The sequence below is a fragment of the Papio anubis genome, chromosome 12 (assembly GCF_008728515.1).
Source record: "Papio anubis isolate 15944 chromosome 12, Panubis1.0, whole genome shotgun sequence".
NCBI classification, from domain to species: Eukaryota; Metazoa; Chordata; class Mammalia; order Primates; family Cercopithecidae; genus Papio; species Papio anubis.
Window position 1 is genome coordinate 94,505,934 of NC_044987.1, and position 16,198 is coordinate 94,522,131.

The 16,198-nt window shown below is 45.7% G+C and overlaps 1 protein-coding gene and 1 long non-coding RNA gene across 32 annotated transcripts in view; one reads left to right on the top strand and one right to left on the bottom strand.

The window, feature by feature from the left end:
- Positions 1-344: 344 nt before the first annotated feature.
- LOC101009707 lies at positions 345-6,530 on the bottom strand. Of its 2 annotated transcripts, none has more exons than XR_162427.5 (3): positions 6,416-6,530; positions 5,368-5,632; positions 345-4,341 (listed from the first exon to the last, which is right to left on the bottom strand). It is a non-coding gene; the product is annotated as an uncharacterized LOC101009707 (long non-coding RNA). The 2 variants fall into 2 exon arrangements; XR_004177519.1 differs by having other exon boundaries at positions 5,368-5,635; positions 6,416-6,524.
- Positions 6,531-6,550: 20 nt separating this feature from the next.
- Positions 6,551-16,198, top strand: part of CD44 (CD44 molecule (Indian blood group)) — a 91,625-nt gene continuing 81,977 nt past the window's right edge. For 25 of the 30 annotated variants that reach the window (XM_021925917.2, XM_031653411.1, XM_031653415.1 and 22 more), the window contains exon 1: positions 6,829-7,050. In XM_021925917.2, coding sequence (XP_021781609.1) covers positions 6,984-7,050 — 67 coding nt within the window. In that variant the 5' untranslated portion in view covers positions 6,829-6,983. Of the gene's footprint in view, positions 7,051-16,198 lie in introns of all 30 variants that reach the window. The other 5 variants (XM_021925905.2, XM_031653419.1, XM_031653422.1 and 2 more) reach the window with 2 other exon arrangements.

Here is a 16,198-nt window from a genome sequence, read left to right on the forward strand (position 1 = left end):
GGATAGGACTCAGAAGACCTGCCACTCATTTGGATTGCCATACAACTGTAGGCAAAGTATCAGAGATGTCTAGTTTCTATCACAGTGAAGGAGAGAGAATTATGTTCTTTGGGTAGGATGGAATGATGTGGGGAGGGATTGTAGGTGAGGCCAAGTGGTGAAAAGGGCACAGACCTCAGAATTGGAAGACTTGAGGTTTAGAGTCAAAGTCCTGAATTCAAGACCCAATGGTAGCGGCATCCGCCAGCCACCTGAGCCGCCATTTACCCTTTTGTAAAATGGTGTGATGCTCTCCTACATTCATCAAGTCTTTTTGGTTGCATGGAACAGAAACCAGCTTATGCTAATGTAAACAGAATAAAAGGAATCTATTGGCAGGATCTGACTGCATTCTTGCCATTGGTTTCTGTAAGGCACGTGTGTCAAGAATGGACTAGAAAAAGAAACCCGAAAAGTGTTAGACCTCAAGAAGTATTTCCTGCATTTCTGTGAGCTTCTGCTTTATTCTTATTTCCCCTGCTTCTCTGTCCTCATGGAGGTGTACTGCTGCCCCACAGCTTCCAAGTTTGCGTCTTAAACCTTCAGCCATGCTCTAATCCCAAATGTCAGGAACAAAGACTGATTGATCGGGATTGCTTTAGATGTCTACTATGGGGTCGAATCAGTCCTGGGCATGGGAAGTGAGAGTCACATAGTAAAACTGTGGCTGCCAGAAGCTGCTTTTCACACTCTGGATGAAATATTTCGAGAAGGAACTATAACTTGTGGGTTGGGCCAACAATCCAAAAAAGGTCTTGTGGATATAATCATTATTGAATAAACTCAGGTGCTGTAAAGAGAAAATGGTGTTATTTCTAGTCAGAATATACAACCATGCCACAATGATACTATAAGGAATCAAGGCATAGTCCTGTGCAAATCTAAAATTTTCCATTGACTAGCCAAGGTCTGAGTCTACACATTTAAAGTTGTCTTATTCTAGGATTCTAGTGTTTCAGAGGGCTGTGAGAGTCAGCATTCTCCATCCTCTACCTTAGCAATACTCTTTTCACCTCCTCCACTTCAACAAAAGCTTCCAAAGGAAATCTTTCTTCTTAAAAAAAAAACAACTGACTTCCATGATTCAGAATAAAATTTGGTAAAGACTAATGAATTAGGACTCCATTAATTTAGCATTTTTGCTACGTCAAGAATCAGAAAGGGATTAAACTTCTGTATCCCCATATCTCTTAAAGCCAGGAAAGATTTGCTAAGTGAAATAAAAATGTGACTTTGGACAAGTTTTGTAACCTTTCTAAGACTTTGTTTCCTTATCCGTAAAATAGAAATTAACTTTTCATAGGATTGTTGTGACAATTAAATGACATTAGGCTTGACATGTAGAAAGTACTGGCTATTAGCTACGATGTTGAAGATAATGGTGGTTGTAGTGATGGTAGTGATAACTCTAGTGGTGATGGTGGATAATGGTAGCGGTGGTGGTGATGGTGGTGGTTATGATAGTGGCAGTGGTGATGGTGGAGGTGGTGTTAGTCTTCAAGGTAGTCATGGTGGTTGTGGTAGTGTGATGATGGCAATAGTGGCAGTGAAGGAGTGGTGATGATTAATTATGACAACCAAGAATGTATAAATTGTTCTCAGCACATAGTAGTCATATACTGAATGAGTGCAGAGAACAAGCCTTTTTCAGACAATTACAAGGCTCTTAGTTACCATTTACATATCAACCATGGATATGTCCAAAACAAATCATGCTTAAATGTTCATTAAAACAGATTCCTAAAGCCTTCCAATAGATGTTTAACCACTTTGTATGAAGTGAAGAGGAATAAATATGAATTTTAGTTACTACATGAACATAAAAGAAATATAATTAAAAATAAATATAATTACATTTCCCTTAAATAGTAGCGCATAAAATATAGACTGTTTCACTCATCTTCCTTCCAGACAGCTTGCTACATAAAGTCACATACCATTAATTCAAATCTCATCCTCAAAAATTCACATTTCTAAATTTATTATCATCCAAGTCTAGGATTTGTCCTATCTGCATACTATTTTAACCTCCAAAGGTCTGTGTAAAACCTATTTTGTGGCTAACATGGACCTATCTAAAAAAATCCAGATGCATCTGTCCCCTTGGCACTTCCAGGGTGCAGCAACTACACCAATTTCTTTATCTGCCATAATTTGAAAGCCTTACTAATCCCAAAGGCTCAGCTCTGTAATCAGACTTGGTTAGCTTGAGACTAATCCTTGGAGGTCATTTATTTTTCATGAAGTTTGCTTCCCAGCTACTGGTTTATTTAGACTTTACTAATAATTATTTCACAAGAGCTTTTTTCACCACTGCTCATTTGTATATGTAGAATTCACACTGTGAATATGAACTAAGTATGAATTTTTTTAAGAGTTAAAGTTCAACTGGAATGTCACTTTTTCTTTACTGTGCCAGATCATTCCTTTTCTGGGAAGCAATCCCATGAAATAATTAAATATTGTTCCTTTAAAAGTCTGTGACCTGCTGCATTTGTAATCCTTGAATTCCACGATTCGGTCCAAGGTCTCCCAGCTTTGCATTTCACACTCCTGCTCACATTTGGTTTAGATTTGGTTTTTCGTTGCTTGAGAGGAGCAGGATTTATTACTACCAGTCAGAAGCCATCAGGCCCCAATATTTCAGCAAAGAACACTAGTCTGCCAGAGTGAGTAATGCTCTGGCTACACTCAAGTGTCCCTGAACCAGTCACCCCAAATAGGATGTCATTGCTTGCATTTATTTAGAAACTGTCAAGTTGTCTACGTGTTTCCACCCATTAGTTCATGTGATTCCTGAAACACCCCTATGTGCTTTGATGGGAGGAAAAAAAATAACAGTCCCTCATGCATTTATGTAATGCTTATTTATGGAGCACAGTGTATATGTTAGGGACTGAGAGCTGAGTATGTGCTAGTGCCCCAGAAGGACATGTCCCTGTTCTCAGGTATCTTAGAGGTCACTGAGTCGCACCACGTGGCAGGCACCCCAGGAAATGGTCTTGATGTCTTCTTTCACTGACTACTCATAATAAACTATGGGAAAGGTCTGATTACCCTTGTTTTGTGGCTGGGATTGCCGAAACTCCCAGAGGTTAAGTCATCCTCTGATAAGGGGGAAAGACAATGCTCAGACCTGGGCTTTCTCAGTCCAAGGCTGCTGATTGCATTCTGGATATTTTCCAAATAGTGTGACCTCATGTCAACTCAAATCAATTCAAGTTTCCTTTCCAGTTTCCCACATCCCATGGTTTGGCTTAGAAAGAAAGGTGGTGCAACACACAATAGGTATCAAGCATCTAAGAGTTTGGAAGGGTTTGTGTGACCACTGAAGTAGGCAAGGTGTATTTGGAATGGAAAGTGGATGACAGGGGAGCTCAAAGAGGTGATCCAGGAATTCCCAAAGGTGGGCCTTGACTCAGTAAGTCACCGGGTCTGTTATTTGAAATGAGTCATTTGTGGTATGGGGGCAAATGACTTCAGTCCCTCACCAAACTATCGGGAAGAAGGCAAACAAAATACTCCCCGCTGCTGGGGAGAAGAATCCTAATTACAGCCCCTAGAATTTGCATGCCCTTCTACAGTTTGCAAAGCACTTTCAGACCTGTTTATTCCTTGGTGGAATTGTTTACTGCACTAATGGAGAAGGGACCAGGACTTGATATGGCCTAGTTTGGTAGATTTATATATTTTTAAAGAATAATCCTCTGTCAAAATGTAATTTCATGCAGTAGTCTGGTATATAAAACTGACGCAGGTGGAACTTCTGTGGTTGGGATGGGGCCTGGGGAGGGAGAGGCACAGCTTACTCTTAAGCTTTTACTCTGACCACTATGTCTGCTTCTGAGGGGTCTCTAAAGAACCTCCAGTTTCCATGAAGCACAGTAAGACAGACATTGCTCCTAGTGACTCCCCATGTCACTTCACTTTCTTCCTCCAAGAAAAGAAAGCTGAAATCCCTGGAGGTTGCATGAGGTGAGCAAAGCTGCTCATTGTCCTGTATTCTTGTGCATGGAACCTCCCAGGGCTGGTTTCTCACATGGGTAGGGCCTGAAGTCTTATCTGGGAGTCAGTTTGCCCCCAGTTGTTTCAAGAAATAAAGTGTCCTCTTGGTCGCAGACAGCAGCAGCAACAACTTTTTCCTGCGGACTGGCAGCATTTTCCAAGCACCGGCTCTTCAGGTGGGAGTTTCGGGGCACTGTCTTCATTCCAGACTGGCAGCTCTTTGAGTCATGGCATGCCAGCTTCTGAGTGGCTGAGGACTAGATCCAGACAAGGATTTTTCAGTCCCAAACACTCTTCCTGAAAATGCAAGAGGAGTAGTCTTTAGTCAAACAGAAAAGTTTGCACTGGACTAGACAATGGTGGTGGTTGCACAATACTGTTAAGGTACTACATGCCACGGATATATACGCTTCTAAAAGGGGGAAACGGTAAATTTTATCTTATGCATATTTTAACATAATAATGATAATAATTTTAACTATGTACACTGGCTCCTTATTTCCTACAGGATCAAGTTCAAACTCCCTGGCATAGCTTACACCCTGTACTCCCCACACCTGTAACCTCATGTCTGCTATCTTCCCCCAGCCCCTTCATCTGATCTATGTTCAGATCAGCTGACATTGTTCTGCATTCTCTGGACAAGCCATGTTCTTTCACTTTTCTATGCTCAAACATAATTTTGCTTTTAGTAATGACAGCAAACACTTATTTAAAGTGCTTACTACATGCATATATAGACATAAATCTAGTGCTTAATACATGCAGGGCTTTTGAGTCATTTAATCCTCATCAATTCTATGGAGTACATAGATACTATTATTAAGCCCATTTTATACTTGAGAAAATTGAGCTAATTGCGTTAGTCAATGTCACACGACTAAGAAGCAGTCAAAATACGGTTTGGATCTAGGTGTTCTGACTCCTGAATCCAGGCTGTTCATCATTACACAGTACCACCTATGAATGACTTGTCCCTGTAGTTTCATCTGAAGAATTCCTCCTCCTTCTTTGAGGTCTGCCTCAAATATCACTTCCCCTGTGAAGACTGGTGTTCTCCAGGAGACAGGTGACTCCCTTCTCTAGGAACGGTAGCACCCTGAACACACATATTTTGCAACATATTTCACCTTGCATGGTAAAGGCCTGCTTGTGAGTTAGTTTCCCTACCAGAGGGTGAAGGCCCTGGAGATAGCGCCAGGTCTCGTTTACCTTGATACCCCACAACACTCATTACATGTTTGACGAATGAATGCATAGGTGGATAGTTGGGTGCATTTCTCTCAACTTTTCAATTTCTTGAAATAAATAACAAAATCTTACCTTCCCTCAGAAGTTCTGGCATGGTTCCTTCAGTCTTGCCACAGCCACTGATAATGACTTTCATTTTCTGTGCAACTCACCAGGCAAGAAGTCCTTGCAGATTTACTTTTAGTAGTTCACATGAAAAATAAATACTGTGTTTGATTTCCAAACATTAAACCATAGTGTATTATAGGTAGATATAGAGTTATCATTCAAAGTATGATATTTCAATCTCAAAAGGCTTCCCCTGAAGAATATTACAATCTCTTCCTCTCTTTAAGATCTGCTGGGTAGAAGAGGTGGGAGAAAATGAATTAATGTTTACACAGAAAGGAGGATAATGGGGGCAAAAAATAATAGATGAATGTATGGGTGGATGAGAGAATGGATAAAATGACAGGTGGATATGTTGATCATGGACAGATGGGAAATGAGTGGATATATCAATAAACAGATATGTGGGTGGATGGGTGGAGAAGAGGATGGTGGATGGTTGTGGGTTTATGAAGAGATGTGAAAAAGGAAGTGTGGAATGATGATTGAGAAGTTGTATGGGAAGATGAATAGAAGAATAGGTGTATGAACAAATTAAAAGATGTGTGGCTGGAAGAATTAATGAATGAATGGGATGATGGATGGACCTAAGTGGTTAGTGGATGGACAAGAGGATGCATGGATGCGAGAGTCCTGGAAAGACATAAGGAAAGATGGGTGGATAGATGGATGGGTGGATGGAAGGGTATTTAGGAAGATGAATGAGCATGTGTGTGGAGAGAGGTGCCCACACCCACTGGCTTGAACACATGGGTTAGCCGAGCCAAATGCCAGCCCTATGACCGGCCATCAGTAGCTTTCCCTGAGCTGTTCTGCCAAGAAGCAAAAACTTATTCAAGCCATGTGGACTTCACTTGTTTTTGAGGGGGAAAAGAATGAGCTCTCCCTCTTTCCACCTGGAAGATTCACCAACTCCCCACCCCTCACTCCCCACTGTGGGCATGGAGGCACTGCGCCACCCAGGGCAAGACCTCGCCCTGTCTCCAGCTCCTCTCCCAGGATATCCAACTACCTGTGTAACCCAGAGATCTTTCTCCAGCCGGATTCAAGAGAAATTTAGCGGGAAAAGAGAGGCCAAAGGCTGAACCCAACGGTGCAAGCTTTTATAATGCAGTCATCCTCTGTCCTGATGTCCCGGGGCCAGCGGGAGAAGAAAGCCAGTGCGTCCCGGGTCGCAGGGGCCGGTGGGGTTCGGAGGCACAAGCACCCCGCGACACTCCAGGTTCCCCGACCCACGTCCACGGAAGCCCCGATTATTTACAACCTCAGCAGAGCACGGGGCGGAGGCAGAGGGGCCCGCCCAGGAGGGCTGCTACTTCTTTAAACCTCTGCCGGCTGCTTAGTCACAGCCCCCCTCGCTTGGGTGTGTCCTTCGCTCGCTCCCTCCCTCCGTCTTAGGTCACTGTTTAAACCTCGAATAAAAACTGCAGCCAACTTCCGAGGCAGCCTCATTGCCCAGCGGACCCCAGCCTCTGCCAGGTTCGGTCCGCCATCCTCGTCCCGTCCTCCACCGGCCCCTGCCCCGCGCTCAGGGATCCTCCAGCCCCTTTCCCTCGCGCCCTCCGTTCTCTCTGGACACCATGGACAAGTTTTGGTGGCACGCAGCCCGGGTACTCTGCCTCTTGCAGCTGAGCCTGGCGCAGATCGGTGAGTGCCCGCCGCATCCTGGGCAGCAAGATGGGTGCGGGGTGCGCAGCGCGGACCCGGAGGTAGCGCCTCCGGCTGAGTCGGCCCTGGGGGACTGGAGTCAAGTGAGTTGCCTGCGAAGTGCATTGGGCTCCGGAAAGCAGGGCTGGGATTGCGCTAAACCGTTGGAGAATGTGTCTGTGGAAGCACCGTTTGGTTGAAAGAAAAAGAGAAAGAGAAGAAAGTTTGTTGGGCAGGCTGCCGGCACGCAGTTTTGGGCGAGGTCGCTAGAGCTGGAGCACATGGCAGAAAGTAACCGTTCTCCTGGATGCGCGCAGTCAGTGTCTGGACTAACAGGCTTCTGTGCCCAAGGGCTCGTCAAGCCCCACCGGGCTGTGTCTAGGCAGGGCAGAGCTAGGCGGGGCAGGAACTGGGGCTAGAAAAGGGCGAATGGCTGTTACCAAGGTGGTCACAGAAGGGGTCACAATTGCAAGTGTGAGACTGGCTGGCAATGGGTTTTCCAGAAAGGGGTCCTGGGTTCTCCCAACTACCCACTGAGCATTGTTCCAAAGCTTACAGTCCGCACTGCCACTGCCACCTTAGCGCTGTGGAAGCCTGAACCAGCTCTGCGGTGAAGTCTTGGGTCTCCATGAGATTCCAGCCTGGGACAGGGAGCATGAACAGGAGAGGCAACCACTGGACCAGCTGCTTGGTCCTTGCTACCTCCTGCTTCTGCCAATCAGTGTGGGGGAAATCTCAACAGTAAGGTGCCTCATATTCCCTGCCTGGCAGCCTCAGAGCAGAGAAAAGAGCCTTAATACCAGGGCGACATCAGGGACACTGGGGCTAGGACTCCAATATCTCATCCCAACAGGGTCAGTGCTATGAAGGGGAGGGGCTGCGTGTAAGGTATATTCTAGCACGGCTCAATTCCAAGCATTCTCTTTGTCTATATATGTACAGATAATTACACGGCCAATTCGCTTATCGCTGGCCAAAATTAATTTTTCTCTTAAGAAGTGCCAGCTGGGTCATTAAGACAGCTCAACCTGCATGCAGTAAATTCTACTCAGCAAATATTTATTAACCCAGTTCCACGGGGGTACTGAGAAAGTGAAACGCAGTCCCACCTGGTTAGTTTAGATTGAGTACCCAGTATAACTTATCTTGAATGACTTTCTGCTTTCTGTATCTTCCTACTTTCGGCGGTAGGAAGAAAGTGACCCTAGGTAGAGGCTAGGCAGGATGAGTTCTTTGTGCACATGCATCTCCCTTTCTGTGTGAGTAGGAGGTCATTACTAGGTGGGGATTTGGGGATCTAGGATTTATACTACTGAAGCTGAAATAGTAATAATAATGACAGCAATAACACAGCCGGTCATGGTGGCTCATGCCTCTAATTCCGGGACTTTGGGAGGCTGAGGCAGCAAATTTCCTGAGGTCAGGAGTTCGAGACCAGCCTTGGCCAACATGGTGAAACCCCATCTTACAAAAAATACAAAAATTAGCAGGGTGTGTTGGTGCAAACCTGTAGTCCCAGCTCCTTGGGAGGCTGAGGCAGGAGAATTGCTTGAACCCAGGAGGCTAAGGTTGCAGTGAGCCAAGATTATGCCATTGCACTCCAGCCTGGGTGACAGAGCATGACTCTGTTAAAAAAAGCAATACAGCACTAGCTACCATGTACTGTATATTTTCACTGTGCCAGGCATTATGTTAAATCCTTTCCATGTGTTATCTCATTCTCCCCTCACAATGGCCTAGTAAGAAGTTTCCTGTTATCAGGCCTGTTTGACAGGAGGAAAACTGATGCTTAGAGAGGTTAAGTGACTTGCTGGCATTCACATAGCCAGGAGCAGTGCTGGATGGAAACCCAGCTCCACTGAGCTCCAAAGCCTAGGCTTAGAATATGTTAGACTGTATAAGATGGACAAACTTGGAAAAGATTCAAGGAGGAAAGGATTTGGGTGGACTCTAGGCCTTAGGGAAAGTTCCAAAAGGGACTGGAGTTCAAATAAGCCCTTGAAAAGTGGAAACACTCAGGATGGGAGAGAAGAGTCAAGTTGGAGATCAGGGAGAGCCCTGGGCCTGGCCTCAGAGAAGAGGGCCCTGGTGGTTTCCCTATGGCCTCTAGGGAAGTTTATTTGTATGTTACCTACCAGTGCCATCTTCTGCTTTGTCTTTGGGCATTCTGACTCCTGACTCCTTCCAACTTGTCTCCCTGATTCTTCTAAAGGGCCCCACCTCCAAATATTTGGCACGTCCTAACCCTTGAGGTTCTCCCAGAGACCGGCAGGCTCCCTCCTGCCCCGAGTTTCCACGGCCTCTTTGTGCAGCATCATTTAGAGGAAGCACAATGAAGTGCCAGTAGCAATAACTGCCCCGGCCCTCACTTTCATGTGCTTGTAAAGTTGTTTGGCAGGAACTGAGACTTGGAAAGGAGACATGACTTTGTCACAGGGCTTGGGGCTGGGCATGGGGTGGGTGGCGGGAGGGAGAAGGAGGAAGGGGGAAGGAAAGGAGCTCTTGTTGCCCCATTCTGGGGAGTGGTGGACTCTGGACAACCAAGAGGAAACTTTGGAAAGGAGCAAGGCTTTCGGGAAGAGAAGGGGATCCGGTCTTTGTATGGGAAAGCCAAAAGTGGAGAAATGGCCAAATGTAGTTAAGTGACATTGGACCCAGAAACTCTGAGTTGGGGAACAGATATCTTGAATTAGGGGTCCTGTGTAGGAGGAAGAAAGTGACCCTTGGTGGAGGCCAGCAGGGATGAGTCCTTCATTCACACGCATCTCCTTTTCTCTGTGGGCGAGGGGCTCTTTGCTTGGGAATTGCATGCCTGGTGTTGAGAAAGAGGTGAACGTCTGAGAGTCCTGGGGCTTGGGGCTGGCACATACCTTTCTGCTCTTTTCTCTCTAATTGAGCATTAGAGACTCCGCCCCTTGCGGGGAGTTAGAACTTTGGCTGTGTTTTCCCATGTGAAGAAGCAAAGAGGCAAAGCTTCATCTCTGTTGCGGCTAGCATTGATTAATTGAGGTATTCCCCATTCACACATTGGACATCTACTTCCTGCAAAGGCATGGTGACAAGTCCATGTGTGGGAGGCTGGCAGCCAGAAGGAAAATGTTCCGTTTGTTTTTTCCCAAATTGCCCCACAAAGGAGGGGATGCTGGACAGCATGGAATTCTTAGTTTATGACAGATTCCCTTCCATTCATTCAGGAACTATTTCCTGACTCATTGTCATAGACTCAGAGATGGGAACTCTAAGGATCATTTAGAAAACCTGAAAGAGAGGGACTAGTGACTTTCCCTCTCTGAGACTTGTTAAGATATTAGGGCAGGGCATTTTTCACTGGTCTCTCATATATCTCTATCATGAGGACTGTGGGAGCCTCAACCCCAACCCCTGCACTGGGCGGGGAGGGTGTGATCTACTGGGGTAACAACATTTGTTTCACGCCTTAAATACTACCTTACACAGTCATTACAATTTTATATATTACTCTACAATATACCCAATTTGAATTTAATGCAATAATCATGACATATATTTTTGACCATATAGCAGCGTTGGTGTTTGAGAAAGATTCTCTGTATTGTCCTGGGGCTTCTAGCACCTCCTGGAACATCACTAGATGGTTAGGAGCACCGAAGTTTCAAAAGCCTGACACTCTGCTATGGTACCATATGGTCCTATGTAAACCAGGGCCCTAAGTCCTGAGTCCCTAGGAAATACCACTCAGGGAGCACTGACTCTATGCTAGACATGAAGCCGGGGGTAGCACAGGATATCTTATCTAAGCCTCCCAACAGCCCTATACACCTAGCACTCTCTTAACTACATTTTCTAGATAAAGAGATCGAGACTTGTGGAAATGGCATGACTTGCCCCAGGGTCCAGTGGTGGAGTTGGGATTTCCCTGCCATCTAACATCCTCCTATGTTAGACTCCAGTGCTTATGCTCCTTCAATTCATTACGTGTCTGGAGGACTTTGAAAACTGTGCGTGGCTCTCCCACACTCCCTGTCTCCTGTGGCTAGCATAAGTAAAGCGTTGCATGGGTGGCTTCTCTCTCCACCCCCGGCAGGCTGTGGACTCTTGGCGGTCCTGCCCTGGCCTGTCTCCCCAGGTTTGGCCACAGATATCAGAGATGCCAACCAAGTTATTTGTAACTAAAATAAGTCACTTCCCTTATCAGAGTCCAGCTGCCCTCCCAGACATGCTCTCATTTGCAGGCTTGGAATAAAGGGAGAGGTGGTTGCTTGTCTACGAGACAAGTTAGGGCAATGCCCTCTGCCTGAATATTAGGAAAGCAGCACTACAGGAGCTCTCACTCTGACCTGGCAAGCATTTCACATGCACTGACCCAGAGACCCACTCCTCACATCTCATTAGTAGGTTGTGTGACCCCTGGCAGGAAGCTGACATGGGTCTTGAACTGAAACCCAGTGTGTGGCTCTAGGTGACACATGGCCACCCAAGTGAGGTTTTGGATCCACCTGCAGTGTCAGATGCTTCAAGGCTGGGGTCCACTGATGGAGAGGAGATGGTTGGAGATCACCTGGGCCTTCCCAGCACTGCCTCCTGGCTGGGGCTGGGGCTGGGGCTGGGGATAAGAGAGTAACTGCACTTGTGTTTCCCCAGCACCTTCACTTTAGCTCACTCCAGCCAAGAGCCTGAAAGGGAAGTGGTTCTTGTGAAAGAATGAGCTGAAGCACGTGGCAGATGCTACCAGGCACTGTGTAGTTTTCAAAGGGGATCTTTTTCTGCCTCAGAGAGAAATTCTGGGGTTTGAACAGCAAGAAGCCGATGACTCAACTTCCTTTGTGTCCCTGCTTTAATGGGAAGGTTGCAGGCATTCTTTAGAATGGCAGGGTAGGTTGATACCTTCTACCTTAAATTTGAATCCCACTTTTCACTCACTTAGCAGGTTGAATTTTTTTAAGTGTAGCCCCCACGACTGCCCAACTGGGTTTGGAAGGCAAGCCCAATTTGCCAGAGTAAACCAGAAGGGGTGCTTTCTAAAGTTTGTGGTTCTGGAGTCTGGTCTGGCATGGATACAGTCATTGTGTGTTCCAGATTTTCCAGGAGAGTCAGGATCTCAAATATGCAAACACTCTACCAATTGACGTATAGTGTATATTTTGACTAAATGTTTATATATTTTTCCACAAATAAATACATGACTTCATGTAATTGAAAGTCAAACACTTTTAAAAAAAATGCTTTTTGCATAAAGAAATTCACATCGTTACAACTCCTTAACTAGGATGGTGTCAATTAAATTAATGTTTGATCCAGGACATGTGTACTTTGGAGATAAGTCTTTCATATTCCTCCTCTCTCCATTGCTCAGTCACCCCACTGTGTGACGTACCAAGATAAGCCACATGTTTGATTCTTGTTTGCTGGATGTGGACATATATACATCGCAGGTGTGCCTGTAAGTACGTGCCTGATGGATCTATGTGTGTGGTGGGAATTGGTGATGCCAAAGAATGCTAAAGACTTTCATGCCCCTTAAAGGGGAAAATAACCACAAGAAAACAAATTCCAATGTATCTTCTCCTGTCCGTCTTCTGCAGCACTGGGGGAGTCCCCAGATAACAAGGATCATGTCACATTCATTTTTGTGGGCCCAGATCCCAGTAGTATTGACACATAACTGTTGAACTTCAATGAATGTCTAGAATATAAGTCATGCTATCTATATATATGGAAGCATGCTGTCAGTATGGCTAAGGTGCAAATACATTTATGTGTAAGTGAGAACCGTAGTGACGGCTGTGTTGCTTGGGACAGGGCTGAGGAGGGCGCTTGGCTGACTGACTGCCCACCACAGGCCTCATGTTTGGTCTACCCCAAACAGTGAGCTCACTCATCTGTTTGTTTGTGGCTTTGGTGGCTGCCTGCTGTGACCGCTGGGGACATCTGGCTAAAGACAGGGTTACTAGATAGTTGGACTGAGAAGGGAGTGGGAGCCAATGAGATGAAGACACCAACCCCAAATTTAAACCTCAAAACAAGAACACACCCCAGCAGCAGCCAGATTGGAGTTCTAGTTATTTTGGAGATACTGATATGAGGTTAAGATCCTTGGGTGAGAGGCCCACACTCCTCCAGCCCCAACACCTGCTTCTGGAAGGTGGTGGCAGAGGACAGAAGTAGAAGTACTACACAGGAGATTCTTGCCTTCTCTGTTGGTCTCTTTGGGCAATTATCAAGCTGTTGTCTGGCTGGATACTACTGTAGCTTCTTCAGGGGCAAATCCATAGGGAATCCTGACATCCAACAGGGAGCCACTTTGGCAATGGCAAACCATGTCTCCTCTCTACAGAGCTTGTGATGTCAGAAATTACCCATAACTGGGGCAGGTTTTGTTTTCCTGAAGATTGTCTGCCCAGCTAGACTTGAGAGACAGGGAGACAAACACAGAATGAGGGGGTGGGTCTTGTGGGGGTGGGGAACAATGGAAACTCGCAGAGCCAGATCTCCCCGAGTTTGAGGTGCACTGGCTGCCTGGGTGTGTCCTCCTGAGGCAAGTGTCCCTGCTAAGTGCAAGTGTGGGCAGACAGATCTCAGGTGGGTGGGGAGGGACTGAGTCACCAAGGAGGTGATTTGCAAAACTCAGGTCCCAAAAACTTTCAGGTCTTCAGCTTTTAAAAGTAAAGGTTAATTGCAAAACTCTGGAGTTTAGGGAAGAGATTATTCATATACACCAGTCATTTTGAGCATCTGCTGTTGTGGCATTGCAAGTCTCCTTTGGCAGTGCCTGAAAATTCATTTGTTTTTGAGAGCTCTTATGCTTTTTCTGCTTGCATCTTTGCATAAGTTCTATGTTTCTGAGAACTCTCACCACTATTAGTAATAATAGCAAACACAGAGTGTTGATCATGTACCAGCGCCATTCTAATTGTTTCCTATATACTGCCTTGTTTAATCCAAACACTGATCTCATGAAGTTGGTGCTGATATTATCTGTCTTTTACATATGAGGAAACTGAGGCACAGATAATTGAAGTAACTTGCCCAAGGCCGTGCAGCTGATAAGTGATGGCGCTGGGATTCAAACTCACGTCTGGCTACAGAGTTTATGCTCTTTGTCACTACATTAGAGTGCTTCTCTTCGTATATTAAGATGTCAAGGCACCCCAGAAATCCAGACGATTGTACCTGGAAGTACTGTAGTTGTTTTCAAAAACTTCATTTGGGAATCTAGTTGTGGGTGAGGTCATAACATCCACAGAGCTTTTAAATATGATGTCAGAGAAAGGGGCTAGAACTGCAAAAATGAAGGAGGAGGAAGTTGTAACGGAAACTTCTTCCAATGCATATTCTGAGTTGACTCATTCATTCCGATCTCTGAACAGAAGCTCTACTCTCTTCTATGTGATGGAAAGTTGAGGATAGGGTAGGACTGACAGGGATGTGAATTCAGTTGTTTGTTCATTAGGATAAGGTAGGGCAGAAAGGGATGTGAATTGAGTTGTTTGTTCATTATCACTTCATTATTTGTCACCTGGATGAAAGGTGAAGGTGGCTGATTAGTGGTTCTCCATCATCTAGAACTTTGACTGGGAAATGAGCTAATCAAATAGCAGCAAAATATTTGCCCTCAGCCTACAGGCCCTTGGTTCCAGGGTCTTCTCTCTACTGGCTAGAATGGATGAGGGAGGGAGGGAAACTCTGAGAAAAGAGACTGTTAAGAGTAGGGTTGTACATATCCAGGGCACAAGGAATTTGGCAAAAGCTGGAAGTGTGCTATAGCCCTTCTCTCCAGCCCTAGCCTAAACCAGACAACCAGGCTTCTATTTGGCCCAGCATGTGACCATCCCATCAGGGAGCAAGAGAGTTTCCTCCGGGTACCCCTCACTGAGAAAAAAGCCACCCAGGAAGGAAGGAGGCAAGGCCCCCTGGGAACATCTGGTTCAGTCCACTGGAAGGGACGCAGGCCTTTTCCTGGGAATGGGGACTCATCCCAGATTCCAGTCCCCTTCCCCCAACTTTTGAATTTTTTTTTTTCAATTTTAATGTATCTCTTTACACTTAAACAGGCCTGCAGTGACTTCTCGGAGGACCCACACACCAATCATGGGACTAGGCAGCATCTTTTTCCACTTCCTTTCCAAGATAGTAGCATGGTAACAGTAAAGCCCCTTTGTAAGTGTTCACCATTATGCACATTAAGATGCCAGGGAGAGGGCCGGGCATGGTGGCTCATGCCTGTAACCCCAGCACTTTGGGAGGCTGAGGCGGGCTGATCACCTGAGGTCGGGAGTTTGAGACCAGCCTGACCATCAAGGAGAAACCCCATCTCTACTAAAAATACAAAAAAAATTAACTGGGCATGGTGGCACATGCCTGTAATCTCAGCTACTCGGGAGGCTGAGGCAGGAGAATCACTTGAACCCGGGAGGTGGAGGTTGCGGTGAGCCAAGATCACGCCATTGCACTCCAGCCTGGGCAACAAGAGTGAAATTCAGTCTAAAAAGAAAAGAAAAAAAAAGATGCCAGGGAAATAAACAATTCCATGCATCCAACACCTGGTCTGCTGCCTGTGGCTTAGAAGGACATTTCTGCCCAAGCCTCTAGCCCCAGTCTTTGCACGCTCTAAATGAGTACCTACTATATGCCAATCAGAGATGTTGCCTCTGCTGAATGTGTGCAGTCCAAAAACCAGAATCCAACAGAGCTAACTAAGCACCATCTTGCAGGAAACCAGCTGATGTCAGCTCCGCAGCCACCAGTGAGTTGCTGGGCCCACATTAGCCTGCAAGAGGGGGAGGGGAATTCAGGTAACCCACAAGAGTGCTGCTCACACAGAGGGGATAAAAGTTTGGGGAATAAATCTCCTGTTAAGGAGTTTGTTTTTGCAGTGGATCCTCTGTGGTGAGACTAGTTGTCTTTACAATATCATTAGAGGTCAGGTACATTCCTGTAGACTCCCTTAAGTGACTTACTTTCTCCTATTGTTCCCCCTGAAAATTCATAAAAACCTCACAAACACATCTCCATTTAAAAAGAGAAAGTTTAAGGGATGGCGTATAATGGCTATCTCTTCTCTTTTGTCAGTGAGCATAAAAGCTCCTTAGGGAAAAGCCCAAACGCTCTACACATTTTCATATTCATAATAGCCCTGAGCAGTCAGCACAGTTCCCTAATTATAGTGAGT